Raw genomic sequence first — 19,343 nt, 5'->3', positions numbered from 1 at the left:
AAGTCTTTGCGAGGGAACCGGCTCCATCTTTTATTTGAAATGCATTGTGGGAGAACCGGCGGCGTGGAGCAGGGGCGTATAAGCTGCAGGTTGAAGTCTTTCAGACTATCGAGGAGCGATGACGGTGAATATCGGTGATAGCGTTGCCTGGATTGATTTTAGGTGGCTGGCTGGCTAGCAGTCGGACCATGAGTGGGGATCGGAGGATGATTTGTCCTGTCCACAGAAAAAAGCAGAAAAGGGGCGAATAGGGCTTCCCCCCCCCCTTCCTATGCTGTCATTTTATCGAGATGCACCAGAGCTGTGACGCGTCCCTTCACTTAGAAAGGGGCTTGTTGGAATAATCGGAGTTAAATTCCACGCGGTAAACTAATACTAAATAAGCAGAATTGTAGGGCTGTTTTCGACGGGTAGCATAAAGTGGTGCTTTGTGAGAATTGTCCGAAACCTCTGCATTCTTTGCAAGACATCTGGTTGGGGAAGGTTGACCTAATGGAGCATTCTCGTTCTTTCTTGGTATGTATTTCAATTCCTATATTCCTCAGCGGACATGCTGACTGGGGATTAAGGGAATTGAGTGCCTTTATGACGTTTAGGTGAGTAAGGTTGTCCTGTGCTGGAGGCATAATTAAAAGAGATAAAAATACATGCAATTTCATTTCAAACATTTCCAGTTGCTTATTGTATGATACCAGCTTTTTTTTTTGCCCGGTTTACTTTTGCTTGGATTTGTTTGGATTAACTGGATTACTTTCTGGTAAATATCTCATTTACAGACTTTACAAAAGAAGGGTCCTTTGCACAAGTCACTAGGAAACCTTGTCCAATTAGCTTTAATTTTAAATGATACAGTCAAGTGAGGACAGGACCTCTGTTGGGAGAGGGGGGGAAAAGAGTTCCTTTTTTTTTTTTTTGAGATCTGTCCTCTGGGAAACTTACAGGTATGAGATTTCTGCCTTAAAAAAGAACACTTCTGGTGACTTTAAGAATTTGGATTATGCTGTTGTTGGTACATACCAGTAAGATGTTTTGCTTTTACATAATATTAGTTTTACAAGTACCGTAGTAAATTTCTCTCAAATTTCAGAATGAGACATTGATAGCTTTATCCTAAGTGTGGTTACCTGATTAACGAAAATAATAGTTTTTGAGATACTTTGTTTTGGTTGTTTTTGCTCCTGCTGAGTTTGTCTTATTTACCTGCTATATTGGTTAGTTAGCTGTTTTGCTTTGATTGTAAATTGCTGTTCAGTCAAAAGGGAGAAATAAATATGATTTTATAAATTCACATGGCATTTTAGGAGTCGCTGGAGTTGTCATGTAAATTTCCAACTGATGTGCTGATTGTGAACTTAATACTTTTTTGACTTTGCCCTTTGGTTCAGTAGATAGCAATATGACTAGTGGTACTTTGGGGCTTTTCTGCTTCATTAATTAAGAACAACTGCCAGATTCATATTCAGCTTGCATAACATCTTGGGTTGTTATTTATATTTACTAACAACTGTTGCATATCTCCAGTTTTCATACAGAATGGAACAGGGTATCAGAAATTGAGTAATTTATCTCAAATTGTGAAATACATTTTCCCTATTTTAAAAGAACTTTCCTTTTAGTCTAATACAAGTTGTCCCAACTCAGGACAACTGAGCACTCACTCATTCAGCAACCATTCAAAGTTACAATGGTGTTGAAAAAACCCCTTACAGTTGGTCCTCAAAGTTGTGGCCTTTGCAACATCCCCACAGTCAGGTGATTACAATTTGGGTGCTTGGCAACTAGTGCACATTTATGACATTTGCAGCATCCTGCTGACATTGGATCACCATTTACAACCTTCACAGCTGATTTCCAACAAGCAGAGTCAGTGGGGAAGCTGGCAGGAAGTCCCAAGTCAGTTATGATATTGTGTTTAATGACCATGGGTGATTCACTTAATGACTGCAGCAGGAACAGATGTCATAACTGACATAATTGTAACATGCTCTTTAATTTTATGTCTGAATCGCTTAACAACAAGAGTTGCCATTCCCAATTGTGGTTGGTAAGTGAGGACTAGCTGCATATTCTTAACACCGTAAATGCTATTAAATGTCTGCCCAAATAGAAAAATAGTAGCACAGCTTACAATTGAGTAAATATGAAAATATGATCATTTTTCATATTTTCACTTCTTTAGATACTTGCATTATCCAACCAGTGGTTAAGGTATAAATCTCCAACTAATATATAGTAGATTATTTTTAAAATGTTGACAAGAACCAAAATGAATTACTGAACTGGCACAACTTGATCTTTTGCAGGCTTAAATTTCTTAACAAAATAAATAAATCTGAACTCACATGAAAAGGAGGGCAGTAATTTTATTTTATTGATAATATTTTTAAGTTCATAATATTTTTGAAATGTTTATAAGAGGTAATACCTGGTAATATTGTAGTAGAGTTAATATTCAGGATATATGTTATATTTGTGTGCAAATTCTGGCACAATAACAGTACAACACTATACTATTTATACTAACATAAATTATATTATTTAAGCTAATCACACTAGGGATTATTTTTTCTTTTAAGGAACGGAAAGGGACAGCTAAAGTTGACTTCTTGAAAAAAATAGAAGAGGAGATCCAACAGAAATGGCATAATGAAAGAGCATTTGAAGTTAATGCAGAAGATGTGGCAAGTCACAAAAGGTGAGTGCTCATTTCACATGTAGCTTGAGAATTTCAATATTCGAGTGTAAATTTTAAATCTAATGGGATTTTTTAAAAAAATACTAGCTGCGTATTAACTTTTGTTAATTTAGATTTGAAGATATAATAGTAGAAAACTAGTATTAAACAATGTTTAAATTTAATTTTTTGAATAGTAGCAAGCTTATAGATAGTATAATGAGTCACACAAAAAAGGTCTCTAATAAGATGTTTTCCAGATATAATATTGTAGAAGTTTTCCTTGCTAAAGGGTGAATGCAATATAATACTTTCTTAAAAGTGTTCCTTCAGAGAGCTGAAATCCATGTGAGCTGTAAACCCAGATTAGGAGCTAAGAAATCCGAAAATGACATTCCGTATACAACTAAAATACGTGTATCATTGGAAACATCAAATCCAGAGTTGGCTAATTTCTGTCATTTTGTTTAATAAAAATTGAAATACAGGTAGTCATGAACTTTACAACCATTTGTTTAGTGGTCGTTCAAAGTTACAGCAGCACTGAAAAATGTGATTTATAACCACTTTTCACACTTATGACCATTGCATTGTCCCCATGGTCATGTCATCAAAATTTGGATGCCTGGCAATTTGCTCATACTTATGTGTCCCGGGATCATGTGATCACTTTTTGTGACTTTCTGACAAGCGAAGTCAATGGGCAAGCCACATTCACTTTACAGCCATGTTACTAATTTAACAAGTACAGCGATTCTCTTAATAACTGTAGCAAGAAAAGTCATAAAATGGGGCAAAAGTCGCTTAACAACTGTCTTGCTTAGCAACAGAAATTGTGGGCACAATTGTGATTGTAAGTCAAGGACTAAGTGTACTAAGAATTGATATACCGGCGTATAGATTTGAAGAGTATATCTAAATTTCTGAATTCCCCAACTTGATTTATTATTCCTGATCTCTTTTCTTTAAGAAGAAGAATTTAAAGAATTAGATGACAAACACATAATAATTTGCTAGAATGGTAGTAAGGTTGGTAAATCAACAGAGATACACTTCTGTAGCTCTTTTTCTGAACAGCTGAACCAGAAATACACATTCGCAAATGTACTGTATACTATGCCAGAGGATATAATTATCTTAATCTTTGTTTTCATTATGCTGCCCTTAAAAAGATAAAAGCAGTGACACCTAAGAGAATTCTTGTGAGTCAGGTCCATGTAGTTTTCTTGGTAATGGTACGGAAATGGTTTGCTATTGCCTCCTCCTCTCCTAATTTCTGATTTGACCTACTGTTCTGGGATTTCTAGTGATTTTCAATCCAACTGAACAAGGCTAGGTAGGTGCTGCCATCTAGCTGAGTGCATTTAAAAGGACTTGGATTGAGAAATTCTGAGTGAAATTCAAAATTAAGCATGACATTTTGTTCCGCAGTTTCTTAATTTGCTTGTGGGTACCATTTAATTATCAGTTTCTTTCTGTTTGGTTTTAGCAAAAACGAACAGAGAAAAAGCATGAGTTTATGTCTGATAGGAATGGTCTTCTAGTACAATGAAGTTCTTTTTGCATGCAACTTATATGTGTCTCAAATTTGGAGAGTTGTAGGATCCTCTAGAGTGTATTTGCTCAGGGGAATGTGAGAGGGGGATAGAGAATTCCATTGAATGAATCTGTTTGCCTGATCTGAGAGGGATTTTTCATTTGTAGGCCACAAAGGTGAAATAATGGGAGTGTTGCTTCCCAGAGAGCCTGTTTGGTGTAGGGGATAAGGCACCAGGTTAGAAACTGGGAGACCATGAGTTCAAATATCACCTTAGTAATGAAACCCAGCTGGGTGACTTTATAATATGAATAATGTATATTATTATATATTAGCTCAGGCAACTCAACTATGACAGAGAATTCCAAGTATGTATATATACATATAAGGATACATTGATGCATGTATATATACTGTACATACAAAGTAGGAATTTACTATCATTGTTAAATTACCTGAGATAGGTTTGTGTTTGAATTGAGAAACTTAGATCACTTATGCAGAACTTTCTGTTTCAATTATTTCTCCTTTATTCAGACCAGAATTCTGAGCAATCTCTTAACTTTTTGGTGAGGCTTTTTAGAAGTATATGTAATTATGAGCAAGGAAATGTTCTGTTGTATGAATTTATTTTCTGTTCAGACAGTAAGGAATATCTTCCACTGTGTTTATTGATATACAGGTTTGATCAGTTAATCAGTTAAAACACAGATTTAGTCGCTAAGTTTTTTTAATTGGATATCATCCAATTATAACATTTTAATTTTCATACAAGGTCACTTTATTTGTTTCAAATGTGACACTCAAAAATTCCTGTTATTGAATATTGTATTGCATATTATATTGCAGTGATGAATCATGAAATATTTATAGGATCATAACCTGAATTTCTGAAAATTAATTGATTTTTTAAAATGATGTTTTTAAATCTTTATTCAGCAATGGGAAATATTTTGCTACTTTCCCTTATCCATACATGAATGGCCGGCTTCACCTAGGACACACATTTTCTTTATCGAAATGTGAGGTAAGATTTTTTTTCTTTATTAGTGGTTTTGTGAAGCCCCTCCAAAGAAAATAGAAATTTGTAAAACCTGATGTTTTTCTAATGACACATTTGATATTATTTATTTACTTGTGTAACCACCCACCTCACCTAAGTAATTCTGGCTTATAACAGGTAAAAAAATAAATAAAAAAGAAACAGGTTAAAACAAAAATTCAGACATATAAAAACAATAACCAAATGGTGTTAAAATAATAGATCATACTCTCTTTGGTTTAACCCAGAAATTTTCCATTTAGAGCAGGGGTCCCCAAATTCTTCAGCTCATTGACCCCGTCTTGAAATTTCATATTGTTCATCAATGCCCAAATATTTATTATATGAAAATTAATAAATACTATTTTAACTAATAGTATTACAATTCTAACAACCTTTCATATTGACTTTTAGAATATATTGTTCCATGTCCAGAACCTCTGAGGAGAATAAAAATTATAATCTTAGATTCACACATGGATTTACCTAAAGCTGTCCCATTGAATGCAGTAGAAAATAGCTTCTCATCCTTATCTTTAAAAGACATTGAAATAAATGACTTTCTTTCCAATTTTGAATCATGTTTGAATTTTCCCTAAGAAAAATAAATTGCTGAGGCATTTTAATAAAAAACTTCTAGTTTAACCATTTGTGTTTTATCCTCCCCTCTTTTTACTATTCTCAGACAGTAATGCTTTCTGTTGTTTTCATGTGTCTCACAGTTTGCAGTTGGATACCAGAAACTGAAAGGAAAGAAATGCCTATTTCCTTTTGGACTTCATTGTACTGGTATGCCCATTAAGGTAAAATTTATTTGATTATATGGACAAAAATGCATTCAGTTTCTAAATCTAAAGAAATACATTATTTTTATCTATTTTATTTCTAAAACTTAGCAGGTATGTTGTGTGCACATTTGATTGGTATGTTAGAATTGCCTATCTTATGATACAGGTGATTCTGGGACATTGTAATACTTTAGATTCAATTCATAAAAGGTGCTATGGAGCAAATGGGAGTGCAGATAAAAGCCACCCAAAGATTTGTTAAAATATTCACATCTATTTCCAGGATCACACAGCTACAGTTGAAACTGCCATATCCTTTTCAGGATTAAATCTAAAACTTTCTACAGTCCTAATAATCCATGATCATGTGACTGATCTCAGAGTTGCTCACATCTATAGTGAAATTTGCTTCCCTTGGTAATAAAAGTCATATGCTTAAAATTTATGACTAGCCAGGATTCACACAATTACTCTTAAGTGTGGAGTCCTTGGTGCTCTCTGAGCTTATATGTTTTGTTGCAGACATTTTATTATCTAACTAAGTAATATCATCAGTTGTAAAAAGGAGTGTGGTTGCACAGTTCTTCTAGCAATGATGATGTTACTTAGTTGGGTAATGAAAAGTCCAAGCTCAGAGAGCACCAAGGACTCCACAGTTCACCCTGAGCTACAAATAATCTCTTTTATTGGTACTCTTAAGTATATTCAGTGGATTTGATATACTCAGTGGGACAATGGAAATAAACTTGTTTCTAAAATTGAATTTTGCTTTTGAAAGGCTTCTCAGTTATAAAAACGGTTGAGTACACATGGCTAGCACGGAACAAGCTTCCAGAAAGTTGCAGAAGTTACAGTACAAGAAAAAAGGATTAAAGAGAATATCTGCCCTTCCTATAGAGGAATCCACCTGATCTTTGAAAACAGCTTTTCTCTTTGCACAAGTGGAGTTGAAAGCATCCATTTACTCCTTTGGAAAAGTAATGCACAACATTTTAAAGAATTTGCCAGGGTCAGAGAACTAATCAATTATCCTTTGTGTTGACCAGAGTAAAAGATGTACCACATTATCAGTTTCAACTGTTGCCACAACAGGAACAACAACAACAAGCTAGTTTTGGAAATAATATAATAGTAACCAGTTGAAACAGCTGGCTGACTATGTGACCAACCATAAGAATATATAAATGTATGTTCACCATCCAGATCTTACGTGTATGTGCCCTAACAGTTATAGTTCTCTGGTGCATTTTGTCTTAGGCATGTGCTGATAAGCTGAAACGAGAAGTGGAGCTGTATGGCTGTCCACCAGAATTTCCAGATGAAGAAGAGGAGGAGGAGGAAGAGGAGCCAAGGCAAGAAGTGGTCATTAAAGATAAAGCTAAAGGCAGAAAGGTATTCAAAAGCAAAACTGTTACAGGTAGTCTTCGACTTAACGACCACAATTGAGCCCAAAATTTCTGTCGCTAAGTGAGACATTTGTTAAGTGAGTTTTGCCCCATTTTATGACCTTTCTCGCCACAGTTGTTAAGTGAATCGCTGCAGGCATTAAATTGGTAAAATAGCTGTTAAGTGAACCCGGCTTCCCCATTGACTCTGCTTGTCAGAAGGTCGCAAAAGGTGATCACGTGACCCCGGGACACTGCAACCGTCATAAGTAAGAATCAGTGGCCAAGAGGCTGAATTTTGATCACGTGACTACAGGGATGCTGCGAAGGTCGTAAGTGTGAAAAACAGCCATAAGTCACTTGTTTCAGTGCCGCTGTAATTTCGAACGGTCACTAAATGAACGGTTGTAAGTCGAGGACTACCTATAGTAGTTTCCCCTCCTTCCTTTATAGTCAAGGGTTGTATCTAACTGGGCATACCATCACTTCTTATTTTATTTTTTTCTGTATCTTCTTTTTTTTTCTTCCTTCTGTCTATTCCTGCCATCCAACTCTGTCATTCACGCTCTCTTCCTCCCTGATAAAAGCCTGATCTGCTTGCTTGCAGGAAGCTTTTGAAATTATTCATAAAGCTACTGGTAACCAGCTTTGATTTGCAGTCTGAATAATTTATGGTTCCTTTAGAAGATTATTTACATCTTGCAAATACAACTGTAAATTTGTAGGAATCGTCCAATGTGAAATATTTAATGGGCTTTTCTGTCCTCCTATAACTTCAGTGATTTTTTTTATGCACATAATGAAAATAATTGCACTTAAATATGAGGTGTATAAATTTCCCCCTGTTGTTTAAAGAGTAAAGCTGCTGCTAAGGCTGGCTCTTCAAAATACCAGTGGAGCATCATGAAATCTTTAGGCCTCTCTGATGAAGAAATAATAAAATTTTCAGAGGCTGAACATTGGCTTGGCTACTTCCCACCTCTGGCTCTTCAAGATTTAAAACGCATGGGACTAAAGGTATTACATTTTCCTTACGTTGTTGATCAAATATATTTCATTTTGATGCTTTTGTAACTTTTTATTGATATGTAGGCCTTGGGTTGCACACAGTCTATGAGAACTATCTATTAGAGAACTGTCCAAATGCATTCACATTTCTTTTATAAATGTTACGCTTAAATTTTGATATTCTTATTGAGGACAAACATTTTGAAGAGCTGAAATAGTACATAAAGATTGCTTTTGCTAAGGATAGATAACCACACCATATCATGCGCGCTGCCACCGCCAGCAGCTCATGCAGGTCCATTAGGCCATCACGGCGACCCGAGGCAGGGCCAAGGTGCGTCGGGTGTGTGAGGGGAACAGACTCCATGCACAGGCCAAGGGCAAGATCTGTGAGGGGGCCAAGATGACCAGCAGCGACCTGCTCTCCAACTGCTAGCAAAAACACATCCTGCATCACGTGCCTCCCCCCTCCTCTACTCCGCCTGCTGCTGGAGGGTTGGCCCAGTATTAGCAGCGGGCTGCGGAGCCCCAGAGTGCGCTGGTTGAGGGGCCGGCAGGCTATGGCTGCTGACGGACACTGTTGGCCCCCATGCACTCGCTGGCCTCTGTCTGCGGGGGCTGATGGTGTCAGGCAGCTGCCGCCCCGGCCCCTGCCTCGCCTTGCCTTGCCCTGTGGCAATGGCACTCCCACCCTGCCCCCTGCCTCACCCTGCAGGATGAGCCTCCTGCCCATCGCCCCACCCACCAGAGACCCCCTGGATCTCCCCCAACCTTACCCAGCACCCACAGGCGTCCCCCCCCATAAGCAACATCGTGATGGCCATGCCCACTGCAGCCACGCCCACCCAGTCTGCCGTGACCACTTCAGTCATGCCCACCCAGTGGGCTCCTCCCCTCCCCCCCCGAGGGCACCACAATGCTGATGTGGCCCTGGCACTTTGCAATAAATGAGTGGGTTTTGGGTTGCGGTTTGGGCACTCAGTCTCTAAAAGGTTCGCCATCACTGCCATATGACATTCTGATTTCAAAATTAAAAAAATTTAAAAGCAGTTTGCCATGGGAGTAGGAGATTGCTATTTGTGAAATTCAAAACTAAACCTCTCCTTTCCCCATGAGGTTAACTTCAATGATCTTCGGATTCCACCCTATGAATGATCTTTATTTCATGACTTTCCAGGTAGATTGGAGGCGTTCCTTTATTACCACTGATGTCAACCCCTATTATGATGCTTTTGTACGATGGCAATTTCTAACTCTCAGAGAAAGAAAGAAAATCAAATTTGGAAAACGGTAAGAATACTTTCTTGATGTGTCTATTTATAAAACATAAAACACAGATTGTTCTTGTTAGTTGCTTGAACTATGTCAAAAATACAGTATTGAAGTTGATTTGTTAATGGGTTCTCTGAACCATACATCCCATATTTATGATTTTCATTGGTGAGAGATCTTTGACATATTGTAGGACATTAACACCTCATATTCCCTAAATTTTAATTCAATCAAAGAAAAAAAAAACAAGCACAGTGGTCAAAATAATGCAATTAAATTGAAAATACTAATGTCTCTCTTAGTAAATGAGTACATAGTTATATAAATGCAGCATAGTACAGATATTCCAATAGCAGTTATCGGTTGATGAAAATGAAATGGATGGGAAGGGGAGAATGTGTTATTGAAAAATCCTTTTTGCATTGTTTATACTTCAGTTTTATATTCCTATTTTATCTTTATTGTTTGGTTTTTTAGTTAAGCTTATGTAATTTTTTAAAAAAATACATAACAGTAAAATCTTTTGTTACATAAATGTCAGCTTTCTGCATTAATGTAATTGAATATAGACCTCCTAAAGGATGTACAGAATGTAGCTTAAATGATTTATTGCAAATGTGCAATATTATACTTGCCAGCAAATATTCTGTAGTTGTGTACCATTCAGATGGAATTCTACCAGGTCCGCAGTTTTTCCTAATTTCAGGGCTTGAGTTGTACTTGGGAATTTTTGTAAATGATATCTTTGGTTATGGCAGCTTTTTAAAATCTCCCACTTCAATATTTCTATCCAATTAATGATTTGTGGTTGAGTCACAGCTAGCTTCAATGGACACAACTGAGTATAAAATGAGCAACCCTATTAATAGATCAATAGATTTTATCTCCCCATATAAATGATCTTTGTTAGCCTGAACTCTAGGTATAAAATGTTGTTTTTGTTCTTTCATTCAGTGAGCCAATAACTTTCCAACTTTCTTTCCTGATTTCTTATAGTTCTGATTAACACATTTCAAAGAATATTAAAATTGTTTTGAATGTAGTAGTTCCAATTTAGACATGGCTGCTAAAGATGCTTGGTATAACTGCCCAATTCAGTACAACACTGTTTCTTATAGTGGTTTCCCTTATGAGAGGAGATGAAATGAAAAGCAAAGAATGATGGTCCTGCACCATTTTTCCTTGGGATTAGCCTGCATAACAGGAGACTATCTGGCATGGGTGTTTAATTGTACTAACAAAATATTCCCTGTTCAGGGTCTAGTATGTACACGCATTTTAACAATGACTTAATTTATCTTGTAGGTATACTATTTATTCCCCAAAAGATGGTCAACCCTGCATGGATCATGACAGACAAACAGGGGAGGTAATGAAGGATTTTTTAAAAAAATAGGACTAAGTTTTAATGAGTTGAGACTTTGGAGATTAAGACCAGAGGGAAGAGGAGGATCAGGAAAAATGGCTTCCCTGCCCTCTTCAACTACTGTTTCCTGAGTCTCTCCAGGAAGCCTTTTCTCACTTAGCCATTTAAGTTTGGACCCAATTTTGTACAGGAATGCTCACCTAATTGACTGAAACACCTACATAGAAAACTAAAGGAAATTAGACAAAACTTAGAAATGATTATCAATAGTAGTAGGCAACTTCTACCCAATCTTGAGCTGACGAAGAAACTCCACTTGCTAGGTTTTACAGGGGATGCTCTGGGAGATTATGGTCTCAAGGACGCCCAGTTTAGGGTAGTCCAACGGCTTGTGGATATAGATTTGCAATACTTAAAAGCCAGAGCTAACAAAACCTGTTCCCCTTTGATCTTCAGCCATTCTAATAATTATGGATTGAGGATGGCTTCATATTTCTATACTCTAACCATCTCCAAGTACAGAAATGTCTTTTCCCTAGCCAGTTTCAATGTCTTGCCCTCTGCACTACTCGACGGGCGATTCAAGAGGCTCCTGTTTAGTGAGTGACTATGCCCCTGTGATAGGGCTGAAGTTGAAACTGTGGAGCATGTCTTATCATACTGCCCTATGTATAACACAGGCAGAATTAAATTATTGTCTCTCCTTGGACTTGATCCCGATGGTTCCAATGTTAGAAATTTGGTCTTATATTGTCTAGGGGATGGCTCCCCCCTATATTACTTCTCAGGTTTCTAAATTTTTTTTAAGAGCTGTAACTATTAGAGGAGAACGTTGTAATTCCCTTTAGCCAAGGCTTCTGGTGCTTAATTGTTTGTGATTATATTTTCTTGTGTTTTTTTTCGTTGCACTTGCATTTTGGTCTGTGACCGCAATAAAAATTATTATTATTACCCAATCTTAATATCTCAAAAAAAAAAAGCCAAGCACTAGCTAGAACGGGTGTCAAACTGCCGGCCCATGGGCCAGATACGTCATGCCGAAACCGCGCCCACCCCATTGCCGGCAATGGTAAAAAAGTTGCGATATGTCACGTGACGTTGCGAGTTTGACACCCCTGTGCTAGAATGTCTAGTTCCAGGAGTCCCAAATTGAAAAAGTACTCCAAAAGAAACCAGTGGCAGCTTCTTGTATATCATTGCGAAGAAGAAGAAGAAGAAGAAGAAGAAGAAGAAGAAGAAGAAGAAGAAGAAGAAGAAGAAGAAGAAGAAGAAGAAGAAGAAGAAGAAGAAGAAGAGGAAGAGGAAGAGGAAGAGGAGGAGGAGGAAGAGGAGGAGGAGGAAGAAGAAGAAGAAGAAGAAGAAGAAGAAGAAGAAGAAGAAGAAGAAGAAGAAGAAGAAGAAGAAGAAGAAGAAGAAGAAGAAGAAGAAAATAAAGTTCGAAGGGAGCTTGGAGGTCATCTAGTCCAACCCCCTTTTCAGGCAGGAAACCCTATACCATTTCAGACAAATGACTGTCCATTCTCTTCTTAAAAACTTCCAGTGTTGGAGCATTCACAGCTTCTGGAGGCAGGTTGATGATATATATAAATGTAAGGAGAGTTGAGCTTGATTCAATAACCTTTTTATAGTATTGGGATGTAAATAGTAGAATTAGGAAAGTTAATTTTAAAAGTCATTTGTAAATTAAAACTGGGTCAACTTTCAAAGAGAATAAAAATGAAAAGTCACCAAGCTTCTGGAAAAGCTACTTGGATGCTGGACTCTGGTTTTGTGTCACCAGCAGCTTGTACTGTTTATGCACAGAAGCACTACTTCCTTGCATTATTTTCCAGTTGGGAGAGTGGAACATAAGTCCACTTGTACTGATATCAGGATTATGTAGTGCTTCACCCTTAAAGAAAAATAAGTTGCCTTGAAAGGTGTATAGCATCTGTCTGCAGCTGCTTAAACCAGTCATGTGATTCTGGGAAAAGATACAGATGCTTTAAGGAGTTGCCAACAGGTATTAACTGAGTTACTTCCTTCCCTCCTCCCTCTGACTCTGAAGCACATTTTTCTCTTCCAATCCAAAGTAACACATTTGCTTATTTATTTAGAAAAGTTATAAGGCCACCTATCTTATATAACCGTGGTGGCGAACCTATGGCACGCGTGCCACAGGTGGCACATAGACTGCCCCAGTCCTAGACCTTCAGCTGGGTTTTATAAAACCTATTCGCTTTAGGCCTCTGCCGCCGTGTGCAAAAAAAAAAAAAGGTTCAATCAATCAATTTCAACTTCTCGCGGGAAAAAAAATCTCTCAAAGTTGGAATTGATTGATTGAACTTTTTAGTCCCACCCAGTCTGCCATTACCACTGCAGCCACACCCACCCAATGGGCCACACCCACCCAGCACCTGATGATACATAAGTGGGTTTTGGGTTGCAGTTTGGGCACTCGGTATTTAAAAGGTTTGCCATCACTGTTATATAATGATCCTAGGCAGCTCACAATAATCAATAAAAACAAAGATCTGGTTAATACATGAATCACTCTAATGATTTTGTTTTTAGTCTAATGTATAAAGCCTGGTTTGACCAACTAAGAGATTACAAATGAAAGTGACACAATTGTTTATATATTGCCTCTCAGGGTGTAGGACCTCAAGAATACACACTAATCAAAATGAAGGTGCTGGAGCCTTACCCCCTGAAATTAAGGTAGGCCTCAGGATAATTACTGATATTGACATTAGTGGGGGGGGGGAAGAAAGCTAAAGGCTTCTTGGAAACGCATATTAAAGGTTTTAAAAGTGTGTTCAAATATGTGTGGATTTTTGGTTGCTGATGACGTAGATTAAGATTAGACCAATTTATGGAGTGCAGATTGATCAGTTAAGTTGAAATTTTCACCTAGAGGACAGGATACCGCTGGATTTCAATTACTGAGAGACGAATAGGTTTTGTCTTCCTGAGTCTTATTTCTGGCATTCAACATTGAAAAAGTTGAAAAGATCTATTGATCTGCAGTTGAAGGCACTTGGAAATCAGTTCCACTGGACCTAGTAGCCTTAAGAGACGCATCAGGTTGCACTGATAATATGGAGTCAGACCAAGATAAACGTTTGGTTATTCTTCGATCTGTGCATCTGGCTTTCTTTAGCGAAAATGATAGTTTAGGCTATATGGAAAAATGCACCAGGTGGATTTGGAAGAACATTTTTATCTCTCTTTTGTTGTTGTTGTTGCTGTTCAGATTTTGAATTTGTAGATATAGTGACTTCCCCGTATTTATTTCTCTACAAAGTGAACACAATAAAAAGTCATTTTTTATAAGTCAAAGATGTGCTGACTTTTTAAAAAAATTCTCTTCGTGCAAAGATTGCAAAAAGAAGAGGGGAGTCCCCATAGTGAGTAGGCTTCATTTTCAACTTAGAAGGGACAGCTGACTGATAAGATGTATGAGGTGTTGTTTTTTTTTTTTAAAAAAGATGGTAGTTTTCTTGATTCAGGTAGTGTTTGGTTAACAACAGTAATGGGGACCACGGATTCTGTTGCTAAGCACAATATCACATGACCGTGCCTGTTTACGATGGCATTTGCAGCAGTTCCAGTTGCAGTTGTTAAGCAAGTCCCACTTGGTCAGGGGTAGGCAACCTTGGCTCTTTTATGACTCATAGACTTCAACTCCCAGAATTCCTGAGCCAGCATGGGAATTGAAGTTTACGAGTCATAAAAAAGCCAAGGTTGCTTACCCCTGCACTTGGTGGTTAGATATGACATCAGGTCATTGCCATTTTTGGCCTCCTGCTGGCTTTCCCATTAACTTCGTTGATCAGAAGCCAACAGTGAGGATAAAACGATGATCACATGACTGCAGGACACGGCAACCATCGTAATTACAAGCCAGTTGCCAGATGCTCGAATTGCCTTCATGTGACTGCAGGGATGCTGCAATGGGCTGCATCAAAACTTCGAACGTTGACTGAACTAATAGTCACTGAATGAGGACTACTTGTACTGATATGATGTATATCCATCTAAACTTCATTAGAATTTTAGATTAATGAAGCTCTTAAGGATTCGTGCATTTATTGTTTAAGAAAATGTTTCAAAGTATCTTGGCGTAGCTTGTAGAAAAATAATAATATTTAGCTACTTGTTTTTCTTTCTTAAGTGTACTTTTATTTAAATATATTTTTTCTAAACTACCCTTTCTTTCTTTTGCAGTGGCCTTAGAGGAAAGAATGTCTTCCTGGTAGCTGCTACTCTGAGACCAGAAACCATGTTTGGGCAGACTAATTGTTGGGTTCGGCCTGATATGAAGTACATTGGGTTTGAGACTCAGAATGGGGATATTTTTATTTGCACACAGAGGGCAGCCAGGAATATGTCCTACCAAGGCTTCACAAAAACCAACGGGGTGGTACCTGTTGTGAAAGAGTTGATGGGAGAAGTGAGTATCTGGTGAACGTTACTTCTGATAAGGATTTTGTAACCAAAAATGAAGCAGATTCTGAGGACTTTAGACTTGCTTTAATACAGAGATCCCCCAACCTTTTGGGCACCAGGGACTGGTTCTGTGGAGAGAGGTATTTCCATGGACTGGAGAGCGTGTGGTTTTGTGTGCTGCCTGCATCTCACGGATGGGGCTTTGCTTGTTTGTGCGGACTGGCTGCTGGCATGCCGCGGCCCCGTACTGGTCCTTGGACCGGGGGTTGGGGACCCCTGGTTTAATATACAATACAGGCGGTCCTTGACTTATGACCACAGTTGAGCCCAAAATTTCGGTTGCTAAATCAGAGAGTTATTAATTGAGTTTTTGCTACATTTTACGATATTTCTTGCCACAGTTGTTAAGTGAGTAACTGCAGTTATTAAGATAGTAACACGGTTGTTAAGTGAATCTGGCATCCCCATTGATGTTGCTTGTCAAAAAAGATGATCACATGATCCCAGAAGACTGTAGCCGTCGTAAATTATGAGTCAGTTGCCAAGCATCTGAATTTCGATCACATGACCATGGGGCTGCTGCAACGGTTGTAAGCGTGAAAAACAGTCATAAGTCACTTTTTTCAGTGCCATTGTAACTTTCAATGGCCACTAAACAAATGGTTGTAAGTCAAGGACTATCTGCATAGATTCTGTTGTCAGTGAAGATTCTCAATCATCCAGGTCATGGTTGTCCCAAAGGCACTTTTCCAAAAGGCAGCTGAACTTTCTTGTTTTTTCCCCCCTTGAAAACGTTTTGCTTATTATCCAAAAAGCTTCTTCAGTTCTAATTCTATGCCTTTTAACTATAGTGTGTCTATAGCTGTTCCAGAACTCTGAGCTTGAAGTAAGGTTGAATGATCAGAACAATCTGTTTTGAACGCAGAACCAGGATTTCAAATTGGAAGCAGCATTCCCAGCTTGCAAGTTCTTCAGTGGTGAAATACTTTGAATATGCCAGACGGAGACACATGCTTCCCTTACTTTTAACATAATTCTCTTTTTCTGTAGGAGATTCTTGGTGCTGCGCTTTCTGCTCCTCTGACATCCTATAAAGTCATCTATGCTCTTCCAATGTTGACTATTAAGGAAGATAAAGGTAAACACTATGGTGTTTTAGCACTCATTTTTACAGGAGAAAGGTTTTATCTTTTTTTCTATTGATTATTAAAGATAAAAACCAATATCTGTACAAAGTAAACTTTTCTGCAGTGTCTTATTTCTGCTCTTTTGAACAAAATCATCTTTTGTATGGATTCCATAAGAGGGACAGTAGCTCTTATGGTATATGCATGAAAACAAGAAGATAAACTATACTGTATTTTACCTCCTTTAAAATCTTGAGATTTTTTTATAAACACACAAAGGTATTAAGGTGACTCCTATTTTCTTGTCTTTTTACTTTGATTTAAGCGTATCCACCTGTTCTCTTTTATAATATGACCTTTCTTGTGCTAATGAAGAATTGTACCTTCATCTATCATCCGGTGCCTATAATTGGTAGTAACTACATTTGATTAGTTATTTCAGCATGTATTTTGGTTATTGTTAAAAATACATTGGCTTTATTCAGCAAGTACCTATGGGAAAAATGTGCACAAATTGGTCTACAGGATTCCATATGCAATCCTATTAATATAGTCATGCGGATGTTCTTGATCGCTGTAATATTGGAAAAACATACACTGGGGAGACCGTATAATTTAAAACCATTTTTTTTCAAGGCTCTAAATTTATGGATAAAAAAGCTCCTTTACCTTGTCAGATTTATCTTCACTATGAGGATTGAGATTCTGCGTAACCACAAGGCAAAGCTAAAATGTGCAATTCCGCCCCTTTTGCTCAGTTCACATTTAGTGCAAATTCCGTCCCAGCAGTGTGTTAATCTGTGCTTCTTGACTGTTTCTTGTAAGGTACTGGAGTGGTTACAAGTGTACCCTCTGATGCCCCAGATGACATCACAGCCCTGAAAGACTTAAAGAAGAAACCGGTGAGAATCTTAAGAGTCACTGAGAACCTCTGAATGTATTGGCACCTGGTGTGGGCAGCATACAGTTTTTATCTTTTTTACACAGTATATTTTTAATAGGTATATGTGGATAGACATAAAATGCCTTGCGCTAAGCGGACAAAGTTGTGTATTAAGAACCGTGGTGGCGCAGTGTTAGAAAGCAGTATTGCAGGCAAACTCTGCCCACAGCCTGATCGGCTCAAGGTTGACTCAGTCTTTCATCCTTCCAAGGTCAGTTAAATGAGGGCCCTGAAGGGGTAGGCAACTTCGGCTCTTTTATGACTCATGGACTTCAGCTCCCAGAATTCCTGAGTCAGCTATGTTGAAGTCCATGAGTCATAAAAGAGCTGAGGTTGCCTACCCCTGGCCCAGACTGTTGGGGGCGATATGCTGAAATTTTTAAACCTCTCAGAGAGAGCCTGTAAAGCACTATGGGGCGATATATAAGTCTAAGTGCTATTGTTATTACTATCCATTCCAGTCTGATGCTGTACTGTGGAGCACTGTTCCACCTCACAGATGTTCTACCTTTTGTGCAGCTCCATATTTAATGATTAGCTTTATCCAGGGTAGGCTAGTATCTATTCCAGTACTTTGGAATGTACTTCCTGATGATTTGAAGCTTTCACTTTTGAAATGGCTGACATTTTTTAAAAAAAAAATCATATCTAATACCGGTTTTCAGGCTTGTTTGAGAGGGCTGATCTTCGGAGGTGGTAGAATAACAAGTTGAAATAAGCACGATCCTCAAAAAATAGGTACCGTTGAGTATATCTGAAAGGCACAATTTTCTGAGGGATCTTGGAGTTATAATTTAGGAATATAAATTAGGAACAACTATAGAGAAAAGAGAGCCACTTGGGTACAAGGGTGAAAGTGCTGAACTAAAGATCCTAAGACTTTTAAGTGCTGAACTAAAGATCCTAAGACTTTTAAGTTCTAGGCCCCTTCTTACACATAAAAAGCAGGCAGGGTGGCTTTGGGCAGTCACTCTCTCTCAGTCCAATCCATCTCACAGGGTGGCTGTGGGGAAAATAGGGGGCAGGACTATTAGATATGTTCATTGCCTTGAGGTGACCACACTATATAAATAATAATAACAAGAATTGGAAGTTTCCTCATTCTTGTTTAGAAAAATCACTTTGTAGTAAAGCTTGCATTAATGATATGTTTCCCAGTTGACCTGGGCATTTTATAAATTGGTAAAAGGTATTGTAGAGGTGGCTGATGTTAACCAGTCGGCTTGTGCAGAAGGAACAAATATCTCTCCAGGCTGATCTGATTTGTGGTATTTTGTTTCTGATTTCCTTCATAGGCTTTTCGAGGGAAGTACGGCATTAAAGATGAAATGGTCCTGCCTTTTGAACCTGTAAGTACACAAGGGAATGATTGCTATAAATATTTTTGCTAAATGCTTCTAATTATTTCAATCAGATTTACAAGTCTGCTAAGTATTGGTGAAATAATGGAGATCGTATCTTCCAATTAATGTAATAGACTGATGTGGCATCTATTTGCTGTTTTCTTAATGTATTTCAGTTGCTAAATCTTGCATTAAGTTGGCATTTTTGGAGGGGCTCATTATCAAAACAGAGGAAAGATTTTTATATCTGGAAGAGATAGGGGGAAATGCCATTTATCCATCAGTTTGTATTCTTCAAGTAAATCAGGGTTGACAAACAGCGCTTGCTTTTGTACACTCTTGAAAACAATTCCAGAGGTTTGAGAAACAAGATTTCTGAGAAACTGATTGGCTTGAATTTAGCACTGATGTTTTTGTTTATGTTGGA

General features: G+C 37.9%; 1 protein-coding gene across 1 annotated transcript in view; it reads left to right on the top strand.

The window, feature by feature from the left end:
• Positions 1-270: 270 nt before the first annotated feature.
• Positions 271-19,343, top strand: part of LARS (leucyl-tRNA synthetase) — a 57,647-nt gene continuing 38,574 nt past the window's right edge. The window contains exons 1-13 of the mRNA XM_015821010.1: positions 271-516; positions 2,577-2,695; positions 5,151-5,238; positions 5,976-6,056; positions 7,299-7,433; positions 8,282-8,443; positions 9,612-9,724; positions 11,012-11,075; positions 13,705-13,772; positions 15,282-15,507; positions 16,554-16,641; positions 17,456-17,532; positions 18,869-18,922. Of these exons, the coding sequence (XP_015676496.1) occupies positions 493-516; positions 2,577-2,695; positions 5,151-5,238; positions 5,976-6,056; positions 7,299-7,433; positions 8,282-8,443; positions 9,612-9,724; positions 11,012-11,075; positions 13,705-13,772; positions 15,282-15,507; positions 16,554-16,641; positions 17,456-17,532; positions 18,869-18,922 (1,299 nt within the window). The 5' untranslated portion in view covers positions 271-492. The remainder of the gene's footprint in view (positions 517-2,576; positions 2,696-5,150; positions 5,239-5,975; positions 6,057-7,298; positions 7,434-8,281; positions 8,444-9,611; positions 9,725-11,011; positions 11,076-13,704; positions 13,773-15,281; positions 15,508-16,553; positions 16,642-17,455; positions 17,533-18,868; positions 18,923-19,343) is intronic.

Source organism: Protobothrops mucrosquamatus, unplaced genomic scaffold, assembly GCF_001527695.2.
Source record: "Protobothrops mucrosquamatus isolate PMUCROS unplaced genomic scaffold, P.Mucros_1.0 scaffold_159, whole genome shotgun sequence".
Lineage (NCBI taxonomy): Eukaryota > Metazoa > Chordata > Lepidosauria > Squamata > Viperidae > Protobothrops > Protobothrops mucrosquamatus.
This window is presented reverse-complemented; position numbering and strand designations above follow the sequence as displayed.